Raw genomic sequence first — 14,298 nt, 5'->3', positions numbered from 1 at the left:
GCTCTTGACTGCACGGCAGACCAGGTTGATTGGTGTCGATATCGGCGGGATTCACTTACTGTGGGCTTTTTTTTTTTTTTTTTTTTTTTTTTTTGGTATTATTGTCGCGCGGGATGAAGGGCGAATACATAGTATCATCGAGTTGTTAATTATGGCGTGGCATTGGTGTTCTTGAATGCGACATATGACAGCGATTGAGGAGCTGTCGTGTGGTGTGTGAGTGGTCACCAAGTCAGCTGTCGGTGATAGTAGTTGCAGATAATTGACTCAAAGATTGGAATGTCATTGCAGGGGAGATCGGGAAAACCATGCCGGAGGTCGAAGCAAGATTCAGTGTGTAACCCTCAGATCAAGCAGCTAGTCGAGGTAGCTGTCCGTCAAGTTCAGATGGCTTCTAACCTCGTTGAGGCAAGACTCAGGGCGAGCAGGCTGAATGTCTCAACCCCGCGTTGTTTTTGGTCACCTCGTGATCATCTGATCTACAGGCACCGGAAAGAAGGATGGATGGGAAAGTCAGAGATGGCTGACTGTGGAAGAGGGTTGATTATAGGTAGGCGGTGGATGTGACGAGAAGGAAGCTTCGACTGGCTGTAAGATAAAGCGGTAAAAGCAGGTTGACATAGCTTTGCCGCCGAGCCAAGCCACTACTCACGTCCGTTTCGCGCCGCTCTCTCGCATTGGCGTTGCATCTGCCACACTTCTTTAGCTGCTGCGGCTTCCCGTCTTCAGCCAGATATGCATACTCTTTGCACGATCCAACTTGGCGTCACCTCTCATCAGCCATTCTTGACGGGCAACATGCTCAGCTCACCGAACGCCCGACTTGCTTACTCGAATCGTCGGAGTCCGATATGAGCGCGGTCCGCGCGATGGCACGAGAGGGACGAGAGGGGGTCCCCTCATCATCCAGGGCGCTACCACAGCACCAATACACCGCAACGAAACATGCAAAGAGGGGTGAAGGAAAAAAACAACGCGTCGGTATTACGGCTCTTTTATTGATTAGTCTGATGGAGACATATCGAGTCTCGATCCGACTTTGATGTAAACGGCAATGATTTTGTTGAGCATTGGCGGGGACCTCGTCCGGGGGAACGAGTGACCACTGACCAGCACCAGCACCAGGCCAGGGATCGATGATGGATCGTTTCTTGTAGCCAGGAACCCGAACAAACAGCCCGCCTCGTTCGACCGCAAAGGGCCACCGGTTCGCCGTTGACCAAGACCCGGTGCTCCAGCTTTTGCCGTTGGCCTCGTTTTTTTACACCATCGGTTTGCACGCTATTGTTTCGACGACACCCAATAGAAGTGGGAACTGCCCAGCTACACCCCGGTTTTGCGCTTCGACGAGTCCACCACCTAATCGACGTTGTTCAATAAGCGGCAAGCCCACTCACCGCGCTGCTTGGCTCACCTTGGCTCACGTGGCGCCTAATGCGACCCCAGCTTCTCAGACTGATTGCTCGAGGCAACTCTCTTTCCAAGTTTTGGCCCTCTGCCGCTCTCTCTGGCACACTCTACCACTGCTATTTTGAAAAGAAGTTCAAGGGGGCTCTTGGACGGTTGAAGGTTCGCACGGGCGTCTTAGTGTGTGTTACCATGTTACCGTCCCCTCCGTCTCCGCGAGATGACATCCCATCTCACCCACGTGGGTTGCCTCGAACATGATTCAAGCCAGTACTATCGTAAGCAATTCTCCCTCTTTGGGCACCGAGTTCTGCGTGCTTCCAGTTCCACAACTGTGGTTAATATTGTTCAGGGAACAAGGCCTGATACGCCTGCCATCCGATTGAGGGCCAACTGATGGCCAATGCTGTGTCTCTCCCGCACGTTGGACCCCGGCTCCAGCTTGGGACTGGGACGTCTCGAGGCCGCTTCCCTGCCGATGGAGGCGCCGCCTCCAAAGACGCCAGCCATTCCCATCACCTCTCTCCAGTCTCCAGTCTCCTCCCCATCGCGACTGGCGCTTGCTTTCTCATTGCCGATTCCCGTGGGACCTGTGCCTGGCGCGATCTCTCCAACATGCGGAGGACTTGCCGGAAAAGAGCAAGGTCTGCTATTCTTTGCTCTAGTGCGATATTTTTTCCCATCTCCCCCGGCGTCCACGCAACACCGATGGCCGATGTGATTCGGCCACGAGGCCCAACCTCTCCGGGCAGCCTGTTGGAGGCAGAGTGGATTTGACTACGGAGAACGGACTCTCACCGCAACCCTGACAAACTGCACCAGGGGTTACGACTCGCTGTCGATCCACCATGGCCTCTACACCCTGTTGGCGGGCTTCTTCAACGGCATCTTACCTTACTTCGTATGTATAAGTTGTTTGCGGCTGCATCGTGAGGGTGCAGGTTTCCCCTCGATCTCCTGTCCGGTGTGCCCTACGAGCGAGTTCTCGAGAGATCCCATCACTGTTGCCCTGAGTCGTTGCTCTGTCCAGCCGTCACCATGTTGTCCAAGTTGGCCCTCATTCCTCTTCTGTCCGCCGCCGTCTCGGCATCTCCCATCGATGTCCGCGCCCCGGTGACCGACCTGAACGGCAGAGGTTAGCTCCCATATCATGATGCTCCTTGCTCTTTCAAACGACCATCAGACTAACAAAAAGCAGCCGTTTCAATCACCTCTGAGGACTTTGCCAACCTCGAATTCTACACACAAGTACGTACAAACTCCTCCAGCACATTCTCTAAGACCTCGAGTCTAACACACATTCGTGCAGTATGTCCAGTCGACTGGTTGCAACAGCGACGCCGCCGCCGGCGCGAGCATCGTCTGCAGCTCCGACGCCTGCCCCTCCGTCGAGGCCAACGGCGCCAAGGTCGTCGGCACCTTCTCCGGCCCCGTCTCCGGCGTCGAGGGCCTCGTCGCCACCGACCCCGTGAGGCAGAACATCGTCGTCGCATGCCGCAGCTCCCACAACGTCCGCAACTGGATCACGAACCTCCTCTTCGGCTTCGAGGACTGCGACTTCGCCGACGGCTGCAAGATCCACTCGGGCTTCTCCAACGCCTGGGACGAGGTCAAGGACGAGATCATCGCCTCCGTCCAGGCCGCCAAGGCCGCCAACCCAGGCTTCAGCGTCGTCGCCACCGGCCACTCCCTCGGCGGCGCCCTCGCCACCATCGCCGCCGCCGAGCTCCGCCGCGAGGGCTACCCGACCGACATCTACACCTACGGCAGCCCCCGCGTCGGCAACGCCGCCTTCACCGACTTCGTCACCGTCCAGGCCGGCGCCGAGTACCGCGTCACCCACGTCGACGACCCCGTCCCCCGCTTGCCCCCCATCTTCCTCGGCTACCGCCATACCAGCCCCGAGTACTGGCTGTCCACCGGCAGCACCACCACCGTCAACTACACCATCAGCGACGTCAAGATCTGCGAGGGCGACGCCAACACAAAGTGCAACGGCGGCACCTTCGGCCTCAACATCGACGCCCACGGCTACTACTTCAGCAAGACCGGCGCCTGCAACACCGACGGCTTCGAGTTCCGCGAGAGAGAGGAGGAGATTTCCGACGCCGACCTCGAGAACCGCCTCAAGACCTGGGCGCAGATGGACGTTGAGTTCTCCAAGGGTCTGGGCTTTTAAGTAAACAACACAAGGAGTGACGACGAGTTGAAAGGGAGCATCAGGGCAACATCATGACCGCGTTATGATCACAAAGGGCAGGCAGGAAGCGGGCTTCTGGAGTTTTTGGGATGGAAGCAAGGACCTAAAAGATACCACTTGAGGACGCGGGGGAAAAGGGATGTAAACGTCCTCGTGGCCGGGGCATTATCATCGTTCAGATGATGCTATTCACGTATATAATTATTGTACTACATAATCCAACACCAAACAATTGCCCGGCGCGCTCACAACATATTTCTCCCATCCTCCTCCCATCAATCAACGACTTCCACCGCGATGTGGTCGGTCCCAACGGGGTCCCGAGCCTTCCACTCGCTCACATCAGGCTGCGCTTACGAAACGCGCCGTCGGTTTGGTTCCGGGGCAAATGCATCTGACTGACTCGCCACAATATTGCGCAGAGAGGCGAAAGCTGACGATAAGACTGGGGTCGTGGTTACCAATTGAGCGCGGCTGACCTAAATCAGGGTCTTAACAAGAAGAGTAAGTGTTTCGTCTCCTAGGGTCCCAGAAAGGCATGGCTTTTGTTCCATGTAAATGAGCTGCAACGTCCTGCGCTTGGCAAAGTATTGAAATAAAGTTGCAACCGTTCACCTGAGGGTGTGGAACCATCACCAACACAACCCACGTTCATGGAGCACTGGATGCTACCTAATAATTGGACCCGTCGTCCAGTTTTCCATTGTGAGATATTGTAGAAAGCGTCTTTGCTAAGACTCTATCTAGCTGATTGCAATTCTGAGAGTCATACTCATACAGGTTTATAAAGTGCCACTCCATGATAGCAGCCATAATGCTGCCGTAGAAAGGGGTATAACGAAAACGACGAATGCTCGATCCGGGTACGCCCCAGCCGAGGCCAATTCAACCTTTCTTTCCTAACGCCCCAAAGAAACCCTAAAAAAAAGTTCTCGAAAAAGAGAACTCGACAAGGGCTGTAAGCCAGATCATCTAAGAGCCTCGGAAAAGGAACTGCATGTCCTCCGGACTGAGGGACTCCATTGCTTTCTCGTCAGAGTTGACGGTAGAGTTGATCATGTTTGTCTTCTTCTCCTGAATCAGAACCATACGGCTCTCAACAGAGTCTTCGATGCAGAGACGAGTGATGGTGCAAGGACGAGTTTGACCGATGCGGTGGCAGCGGTCCGCGGACTGCCATTCCGCTGCAGGGTTCCACCAACTGATAATCGGCAACTCAGCAAAAGCCAACATGGGGGCGAGGGACAAAAAACTTACGGGTCAACGATGAAGACACGGGATGCCTCAGTGAGGTTCAAAGCCACGCCACCGGCTTTGAGAGACACAAGGAAGCATTCAACCTCGGGCTTCGTCATGAAGCAATTGATGGATGCTTGACGCTGCGCGGGGCTCATGCTACCGTCCAGCATCACAGTGGTAATGCCAGCGCGACGAAGGCGCCACTCAATCAACTGCAACATAGACGAGAACTGCGAGAAGATGATGGACTTGTGAGAGGCGTTGTTGGAACGCAGCTTGTGGAGCTCATGAACAAGGAGCTCAATCTTGGAAGAAGACGTCCAGTTCTCCATCTTGATGCGGTTGATGATGGACGACTTCTTGACTTGTGTCTCATCCTGCTCGATTTCGGGCTGCTCAAGATCGATCGCCAAACTAATGTGGCACTGCGGGCAATCAGGCTGGTCAGACTGCATGAGATAACTTCTAGCACACGCACGGCAGAAGTCGTGCTTGCAGCGGCTCCTGATTGCATCTTCGGCAGCCTCGTCACAGATACAGCAGACGAGAGTATTCTGGCCACCCTCAGCGTTCTTCTTGAGGATGAGATCGGGGTGATCGGCGACTTGGCGCATCTGCATAATGAGTCCGAAGATGTTGGCGTAGTTGTTGAGCAAAACGCCCTGGGAGACGTACGTCTCGAACTTGCGCTGACCATTGGTCATGATACTGTTGGCGAAGTCATTCTCCACTTCGCCGAAGAACTGTCGGTTGACGTAGATCTCCTTGACGGGAAGCTCCATCGCATTGGTATGATCCTTCTTCTGGCGACGAAGCATGATACGACCGGTCATCAGACGAAGCTTCTCGAAAGCCTCGGCCCCCGGGCCATAGTTGCCAAACTTCTGGATGGGGTTGAGAAGCTCTTGGTTGAAGACGGACACATGCTGCATACCAGCATGATTGCAGCTCTTGCAGCGGTGGTCGTCATCCAGACTCCATTCCAAGCCAGCACAAGGGCACTGCTTGCACAAGTAGGATGCGTATGGCGTAATTTCGAGAAAGCGAATCAAAGAGAAGAATTCGCCGATGCGGTTCTGGAGGGGAGTACCAGTCAAGCACCATCTGTACTGCGTCTTCAGAGCGAAGCAAGCCTTGGCCGTCATGGTGGTTCGCACCTTGATGCTGTGAGCCTCATCGAGAATAACGCGGTGGAAGTCGATCTGGTGAATCAAACTCTCTTCCTTGTGAATGCCGTCCTTGCGGGTGAAACCCTTCTCTTGCTTGCGGAACATGGACTCGAGACTGTTGTAGGACATCATGATGACATCAAACTTCTTAAGCTCTTTGAGGGTCATCTGCTTTGCCTTGGCGAGGGAACCATGGTAAACGAAAGTCTTGAGAGTGCCGTCGGTGTAAGAGGCAATTTCAGCCTGCCATTGCATCAAAGCGACCGGTGGGACCAGAACAAGAGAGGGCTTCTTAGCAGGATAGTCGGACATTATCAACGACACTGCTTGAATGGTCTTGCCAAGGCCCATCTCATCTCCAAGAAGACCACCCTTGTAGTCCGTCTTCTCCATGGCGATCATCCACGCGACACCCTCGAGCTGAAAAGGCTTGAGTTGACGAGAGATTTGCGCTGGCTGGGCGATCTTCTCAGGCCTTATGGGAGGAAGGGCCCGAAGCTCATCCCACATCGTCTTAATCTCTGGATGGTGCAGCTCGAGCCTGTTACGCTCCATCCTGCCTCGGCGACGAGAGCCGTGCTGATAAGCGCGGCGGTGACGAGACTGTCTGGCGATGGCGGCTTGCAGATCACCATTGTCATTGTCGTTGTCGTCGCTCGACTCGGTTGTGACAGAGGCCTCATCCGTGTATTCATCCTCGTCGATGCTGGATTCTGGAAGCATTTGAGGAGTAGGGCGGCGCGTGGACTGTCTGGCAGACTTCTTAGCCGGCTTCTTGACAGGTTTCGACGTCTTCTTTGGCGGGCCGTAAACGTCCTCCGAGTCGCTATCTTGGTTGGACAGTGACAATTCCGACAGAGAAGAGTCAGAGTCGTCGGCGATATTGGAGGTCTTTTGCTTCTTTATGGCAGGCTTCTTGGCGGAAGCTGCCTTCTTAGGACGGCCACGACCTCGTGCAGCAAGAGGCTCGTCATCGGAATCAGCCTCACTAAGGCCAGCAGCGGAAGACTGGACAGTCTGTGGCTTCAGGTTGCGTCGACCGCGCAGCGAGTTACCCACCGCCAGCGGAATCTGAGAGTATTCCTCTTGCTGCAATCGCAAGGCGAGATCAGCATCAGAAACTCCAATGGTGCTCTTGGCACCGAGCTTGCTGTCTTCTTCCTTCTGGAGGCGGCCAGCAACAATGGGATCAGGAGAGCCGTCTGAATAAAGTTCGTCGTCTTCGCTGTCTCCAAGCTCGAAACGCTTGCGCTTGGGCTGGGCAGAAACACCAATGGTGCTCTTAACATCGAGCTTGCTGTCTTCTTCGTTCTGGTGGCGGCGAGCAACGATGGCATCAGGAGAGTTGTCTGAGTAAAGTTCGTCGTCTTCGCTGTCTCCGAGCTCGAAACGCTTGCGCTTGGGCTGGGGGTTGAGTGAGTACTTGCTATGTCGCAGAGCGCGCTCGCGAGAGAGATCCGCGGCAGTTGGGAGTGCTATCTCGAAGTTTGCAGCCGACTTGCGAGAGCGCGTGGTCTGCCTCAAACCTCCACCAGCTGCTACAGATGGAGCGGGGGTAGCGACATTGCTGGTGGCGGGAGTCGAATCCTCGCTAGCTGAAGTAAAATCGGCAGAGGCCGCAGCAGAGGGGGCCGAGGAGACGGACTCGGCGGTGGCAGCAACCGATTTGCGAGGTCTGCCGCGACCTCTAGGGGCAGCAGTGGGTGTCGAGGTGTCAACCTCGGGAGCTTGGGGACCTGGCAGATTCTTGGATGAAGCAGATCTAGTGAGACGACCAGTAGTGGCGTGTTAGTATTTCGATACTAACATTGCCTCTGGTCGCACAACAGCATCTTTTTGAGATGGAATACGGAGTTGCGATAGAAAAATTAAGAGATTCAGATTGGGGTACTCACTGGTTCGGGTGGAAGCCAAGCTCTCAGCAAGAGAAGGACGACCACGACCACGACGGCCGGTCATTTTTGCAGCTGTCTCTTGTGGCTCGGACTTCCGGTTGAAGAGGCAGGAGATGATGGGAGTCGTGATCTCACAAGAAAAGGACGAAATAGCCTTCTCAATAGTGTGATTCGCACGGAGGTGAAGGTTTGACACCGGACAGAGGGAAAAGTTGGGATGGGGTAAGGGCGGGACAAAGCTCGGTATGTGTGTGTGGCAAACTGTAGCGTCTCAGTCGCTTATCGCCGAAAGTGAGCACCCTGGCTGGTACAGCTGCCGGTTGACAGATTGGGCAGTGGGAAGGGGAACTGTGACGTGAGCAGCGGGAGCAGGAAATTGCTGCAGTCTGCTGTGGATGCGAGAAAAAAGGAAGAGGAAAAAAAGAAGATGGGTGATGGAGAAAAGTGAGTGGTGAATGGCGATTGCCACCTGTCTGCTGCTACTCCTTTTTGTCCAAGCTGAAAGGCCAATCACAAGAGGAAAGTGGGAGAGAATCTGGAACGCGCTGAGAGCAACCCCAAAAATCGGCCTCACGAAAAAAGAGGACCCTCTACGCGCAGTCACATGACCTTTCCGAGGTCCTGTCAAGGGAGGAAGGCGTCTAGAAGGTGTGTCTGCCTGAAGTTTGGGCTTAGAAGGGTTAGCTGGTGTGCTGGTCTCTTTGAGCCTGCAGGGTGCTTTGAGTACCTACCTAGGCGGGCGAAAGCAAATGGAAGAATGGAAGCATGCAAGCACTTAGACGGCCTCCGCTGGGTGGATACTGCTGGACTTTTTTACATTTCAATTGCCTCTCAAAAAAAAGCAAAAGGAGAATATTTTGCATTTCAATCTGCTAATCTTGTAATTGCAGCAAGAAAACCTTCAATCGAATAGCCTGCTGCCAAAGAGTGATGACGCTTCAAGCTGCAGAACAACCTCTCGATCTCCACGCCCCTGAAGCTCCAGCGAAGCAGTTCGATTTAGGGCGATCGATCACCCCGGCCGGTCCCCGACGTCTCCGGTGCAGTGGCTCCTGCCCCACGCCTTCCCGTTGACTTGCCTACCCCACTTCAATTAAACCCCCTGGCAGCTGCCTGGCGTACGGTGTGCATGTTGCAGCTAGAAAAACACTTTACACGGTATGAGTTCACCACCATTCTCTGTAAAGTCCCCAAATGGACAAGATTACCGATCAATTGCACAGTGTGGCTGCGAAGTGGATCCCACTAGAGGCCGAAGGGATAGACGGCAGGTAGGCATCTGGAAAGAAGGCCATCGAGAAGGAAACCACCCCTTGGCCTGTCTGTATCGACGTCTTTGTCGCCTTCCCGATTTGCCCCCCAGGACATCACGATTTTTTTCCCCTTCAGACTCGCCCAGACGCGTCTCAAGGCAGTGTAAACACAAGGACGGCATTGACAAAAACCATCCGACTTTGCCATCAATTTATCCATTTGAGGTTAGTCTCTCTCTCTCCAATCCCCTAATTTCCGCCCATTCGCAATATTGTTTGCTTCCTTCGCCACTCACAACTGGAGGCACTCACCTAGAGGCACTCACATCTGGAGGATCTTTCCATCCACACCAAGTCTCCAAGTCTTCAATACTGATTTCTATTTTCTGTCATCCACTGCAGGCTGTCCTAGCTGCGAAATTTATCAAAGCAATCAAGCATCTGGGAAGACCATACGCTTCTCTGTTGCAAACAGCTAGATTGAGATCAAAAACTCTCACAGCTGCGTAAGCAACACCATCCGATATGGCGCGGCCCTCTCGTCGTAGAGGTCAGCAGGCGAACCAGCCTCAGCCTGCCCAGCAGAATCAAGCTCCTCAGCAAGCCCAACCCGCTCAGCAGAATATGGCACCGGCTAATGTCCGCCGCCACATCTCTGGACCGTGAGTACTCACTCATTGTGATTTTATGTTCTTAGTTGCTAATATTTTTCACAGGCAGTCGGCTTTGACTGATTATCTGGCCGTGAGATTTCCTTTCATGATTATCGCATGGCGCATGCACTGACCACTGCCACAGTCTCACAACATCTCTGCCAACCAGATCCGCCGAGATGCTGATCGTCGTCGCGCTGCTGCTGCTGAAAGCCAGCAGCAGAACCAGCCAGACGAGGAATCTGATGAAGAAGCCAGCCAACCTGCTGCAAGCACTCGCAAGGAGACAGAGGCCGAGAAGAAAAAGCGCCTTCTGAAGGAGAAGCAGGCCATTGCCAAGATCAAGGCTTCCAAGAAGTTCAAGAAGCGGAAGCGCGACGCAGGCGATTCCGAGGACGACGATGACATCGCTCGCGCCTTGATGGAGCAAATGTCTCAGCCCCTACCTGGCCAGATGGACAACTGCGAAATTTGCAAGAAGCGTTTTACAGTAACGCCCTACTCCAAGACCGGCCCTGACGGTGGCTTGCTCTGCGCCAAATGTAGCAAAGAGGCTGCTGCCAATGACAAACAACCAAACAAGAAGCCTCGGAAGGCTGCTGCAGGAGGCGGAGGTCGCCGAAAGGTCCAGAGCAACATCCTCGACGGAACTTACCACACTGGCGCGAAGAGATTGACAACACTCTGCATAGAGACCTTGGCCAAGAATGTCGACCTCGCAGACAGCCTCGGAGAGCTCCCTGACCATATCGTCGATAGAATCGCTCGATTGTTCTCCAAGCGTCGGCTCTTGAACCCGCAAACCCTGGCACTCTTCCTCCAACCCTCTTCCTCGTTCATCAATATCTATGATGGCGCAAAGCTGGGCATGGATGATTACATCGGAATCTTCCAGGTTGCGGCGAACCTGAAGGGATTCAAGGCGCGTAATTCGATTCAGTTCAAGGATGAAGTCATGGAGTATCTTCTCGAGCGCGATACGCAGCTCACATCTTTCTATCTCCATGGAGCCAACCTGCTTAGCGATGACATGTGGACCAGGTTTGTTCAGGAGAAGGGTGCTTCCTTAGAAGAACTTCGTGTCTACTATACGGACAGACACTTCGGAGACGAAATCCTGGCTTTACTCCCGAAGAACTGTCCCAACCTGACCAGACTGAAAGCCTACCACAACCAGAAGATTACCAACGCCGGCATTAAGGAAATTGGTGAGGTCAAGAGCCTCCGGCATCTGGGCCTCCACCTGCAGAACCGCATTGATGCCAAGGTCATGGCGTCCACGATACTAAGCATTGGAGGAAATCTGCAGACGCTTTCCCTGCCATTGTTCCTCGACGCTACGGACGAGGTCTTGGCTGCTATCAAGAAGTCTTGTCGTTCTCTCAGAAAGCTCCGGATCAACGACAGCGATAAGCTTACCGATGCTGGCTTCGTTGATCTTTTCACCAACTGGGCCAATCCGCCGCTCGAAAAGATTGATTTTCAGAAGTGCTGCCATGTTGATTCCACCGACCCGCGGGAGAACCCAGAGAAGGTCGGTCTTTGCTCTGACGGACTTCGTGCTTTGATGAAGCACTCGGGTCGCAAGCTCAAGGATCTCAACATTCACGCCTGCCGTCACATCACGCGCGAAGCTCTGGAGGACGTCTTTGGGAAGGACAACCAATACACAGAACTGCTCAAGCTCGAGATCAGCTTCGTTGAGGAGGTTGACGATTACATCGTCGGCTGCATCTTCCGCAGCTGCCCCAACATCAAGGAGGTGAACGTATTCGGTTGCATGAAGGTCAAGGACGCCCCGGTACCCAGAGGCAAGGTGCTCGTTGGCGTCCCCAACGCTGTGGGTATGGTTACCGAAGGCAATGCGGACTAGATGCATACTAGGGGGGCCTTTTCCTTTCTGGAAAGTGTTTGAGTATACTACATGAGTCGGTGGAGAGGCATCATTTGGAAGATGCATTTTGCACAGGCGAGGACTCTACACAAGCAGGCCATGACAATTCGCAGTATTATACCCTTCTTTCAACGAAGGTTCATCAGAGAGTCGGTGGTTACTAGTGTGTTCTTGTTCATTAGCAGGCGTTGGGGGAACTTCTTTTCTTTGCTCTGTTCAGCTAGGAATGGCCTAGACACCAATGAAGAACAAATCGTACTTGACAGTCTGATAGCTCGGCTCGGCGTAGAGAAACTCGGCATTTCTGCGTGATGACTTGCGCTTCTCGGAACTGACTCTGACAGTAAAGCCGATACACACGGAAGAACGCAACGGGACCGTTTCTAACATTCGGGGTTGTGGCACCAAAACACACTCGGAACAGACGGGAACCCGGGCTAAGGTTGGCAGACTGGACAGGACACAGACACCGCCACGAATCCGCCCGGAGGCGGTAAAGGTCAGCTTAGCTCAGCCTCAGCTCCCTGCGTAAGGCAAGGCCCAAATGTAACGGGGCAGCGGCTTGCGGGGCCTTTGACTGCAGCGTGCTGCGTGCCGTGCTGCGCGAGCGCACCCTTCGTGCTGGCGTTGAGTCTCCACTCTGAGTCCCGGCACCCTGCTTCGTGGTGCTGGCCTAAACTTCCCCTGATTATTCGTATCCAACCAGCAAGCAGGCCGGTCTGAAGCAGCGCACCACTACCTACGGGCCGCCCCTTCTCGCCCACGACCTGCCAGGCATTTGCCCTTTCTCGAATCCCTCCCCTGCCGTCCCCGACCGCCATGATATTTCTTCCCTTTTAGTCTCTCTCCGAGTGAATTGGATGGATCTTGACCCTCCACAACCGTCGCCCGAAAACATGTCTCGACGCTGGGCGCGAAAGGTCGAGCGCTGCTGCTGCACCTTCGCGACCTACATCCCCTTATTCTTCGTCTACAGCTTGACCACATGGGCCGTATGGGTGGATGTCACCATCGGGTCCGCGCCCTCTAAAGCCACTTGGCTAGGTAAGTCTGTACCGTGACGTCGGTCGCGTGCCATTCCCGCCCGTTCCCTTCGTGACGAGAACTGACGCTCTCCTCCTCTTCACAGGCACAGGTTCCTCTACCCTCGCCGTCCTCCTCTATGGCCTGCTCAACTGGTCCTACACGACCGCCGTCTTTACGAACCCCGGAAGCACGACAAACGACAATGGCTACAGCACCCTACCGACCGAGGCCCCTCCACCGGCCACGTCCTTCACCGTCAAGGCTAATGGCGAGATCCGATTCTGCAAGAAGTGCCAGGCGAGGAAACCGGACCGCGCCCATCACTGCTCCACCTGCCGTCGATGCGTCTTAAAGATGGATCATCATTGCCCTTGGCTGGCGACGTGTATCGGCCTGAAGAACCACAAGGCCTTCATGTTGTTCCTCATCTACACGACATTGTTCTGCTTCTACAGCTTCTTCGTCTCGGGAAGCTGGGTGTACATGGAGGTCATCAACAACACGACGTACGTGGAGACATTGATGCCCATCAACTACGTGATCCTCAGCGTCATGGCCGGAATTATCGGCATTGTCGTCGGCGCGTTCACAGGCTGGCATATCATGCTGGCGAGTCGCGGACAGACCACTATCGAATGTCTGGAGAAGACTCGCTACCTGTCCCCGCTGAAGAAGCAGATGCAAAACCAGTTCGTCGCCCAGCACAATGGCGAGGGCGTCCCTCTTCCAGCTTACGGCCAGCAACTGCTCGACATCCACGCCAACGCACTGCCAGGCATTACGCGACCCGAAGAAGGCGAAGAGTTCCGTGGACAGCCTGGGGCTTCGAGGCCAGTACACCAATCCTACGAAGAGATGGAACGCGATCGCGCCAAGAAGCGTTACGAAGAGTACCTTGACGAGCAAGACTCTGAGAAGCTCCCTAACGCCTTCGACTTGGGGGCAAAACGCAATCTCTTGCATCTTTTCGGACCTAAGCCGCTCTTTTGGTTCGTCCCTGTCTGCAACACCACCGGTGATGGCTGGTCATGGGAGCCCAGTCCTAAATGGATTGCCGCGCGTGAGAACCTGGCCAGGGAACGTGAGGAGCAGCGCGCCCGCGAGATCAACGCCGGCTGGGGTACTGACGAGCCGCCGCCGTCTTTCATGCGTCCCGCACCCACCAAACCCGACGGTGCCGGCCGCCACTACCTCACCACCCCGCCATCACCCCCGCCGCCCGCGAACGGTAGCCGCAACGACGTGCGTAAGATGCCGTCCAAGGCCGACCGGGTTCTTGGCCGTGATCCCAACCTGTACGCCGATGGCTTCCAAGAATCTATGCCGATGCGCAAGCTTAGTCCGCGCGGTACGGCGCTCGAGGAGGAGCTGACGGACAGCGACGTCGATATGGATGACGCGGCGGCGGCGGAGCACCGTGCCATGAACCTCGTTACCAACGGCGGATGGGGGCGGAGCGGCGCAAGCGGACTGCTGCGGAAGAGCAGCCCCACCTCCCCATCCTTCAGGACATCGCCGTCCAACGACGACACCGTGGACTAGATTAGAAATGCGACACAGGA

At 54.9% G+C, this 14,298-nt stretch overlaps 4 protein-coding genes across 4 annotated transcripts; 3 read left to right on the top strand and 1 right to left on the bottom strand.

Annotated features, from left to right (window-relative positions):
* Window positions 1–2,445: 2,445 nt before the first annotated feature.
* On the top strand, window positions 2,446–3,586 carry COL26b_002302 (uncharacterized protein; the record flags this gene model as incomplete). The annotated part of the gene is made up of 3 exons (XM_053175228.1): window positions 2,446–2,542; window positions 2,606–2,655; window positions 2,717–3,586. The coding sequence occupies 3 exons, from the start codon at window positions 2,446–2,448 to the stop codon at window positions 3,584–3,586; spliced, it is 1,017 nt and encodes a 338-aa protein (XP_053040848.1).
* Window positions 3,587–4,579: 993 nt separating this feature from the next.
* Window positions 4,580–7,974, bottom strand: COL26b_002301 (uncharacterized protein; the record flags this gene model as incomplete). Its single annotated transcript, XM_053175227.1, has 4 exons — window positions 4,580–4,808; window positions 4,865–7,777; window positions 7,823–7,829; window positions 7,911–7,974. 4 exons carry the CDS (start codon window positions 7,972–7,974, stop codon window positions 4,580–4,582), a joined length of 3,213 nt encoding a protein of 1,070 aa, XP_053040847.1.
* A 1,714-nt stretch (window positions 7,975–9,688) lies between these two features.
* On the top strand, window positions 9,689–11,689 carry COL26b_002300 (uncharacterized protein; the record flags this gene model as incomplete). The annotated part of the gene is made up of 3 exons (XM_053175226.1): window positions 9,689–9,825; window positions 9,880–9,907; window positions 9,962–11,689. The coding sequence occupies 3 exons, from the start codon at window positions 9,689–9,691 to the stop codon at window positions 11,687–11,689; spliced, it is 1,893 nt and encodes a 630-aa protein (XP_053040846.1).
* A 917-nt stretch (window positions 11,690–12,606) lies between these two features.
* PFA3 (palmitoyltransferase for Vac8p) lies at window positions 12,607–14,278 on the top strand (the record flags this gene model as incomplete). The annotated part of the gene is made up of 2 exons (XM_053175225.1): window positions 12,607–12,754; window positions 12,840–14,278. The coding sequence occupies 2 exons, from the start codon at window positions 12,607–12,609 to the stop codon at window positions 14,276–14,278; spliced, it is 1,587 nt and encodes a 528-aa protein (XP_053040845.1).
* Between the last annotated feature and the right edge of the window lie 20 nt (window positions 14,279–14,298).

The sequence above is a fragment of the Colletotrichum chrysophilum genome, assembly GCF_026319265.1.
Source record: "Colletotrichum chrysophilum strain AFK26 chromosome Unknown scaffold_11, whole genome shotgun sequence".
In the NCBI taxonomy this organism is placed as follows: domain Eukaryota; kingdom Fungi; phylum Ascomycota; class Sordariomycetes; order Glomerellales; family Glomerellaceae; genus Colletotrichum; species Colletotrichum chrysophilum.
Note: the sequence above shows the minus strand (reverse complement) of the source record. Positions and strands in the feature narration are given on the sequence as shown.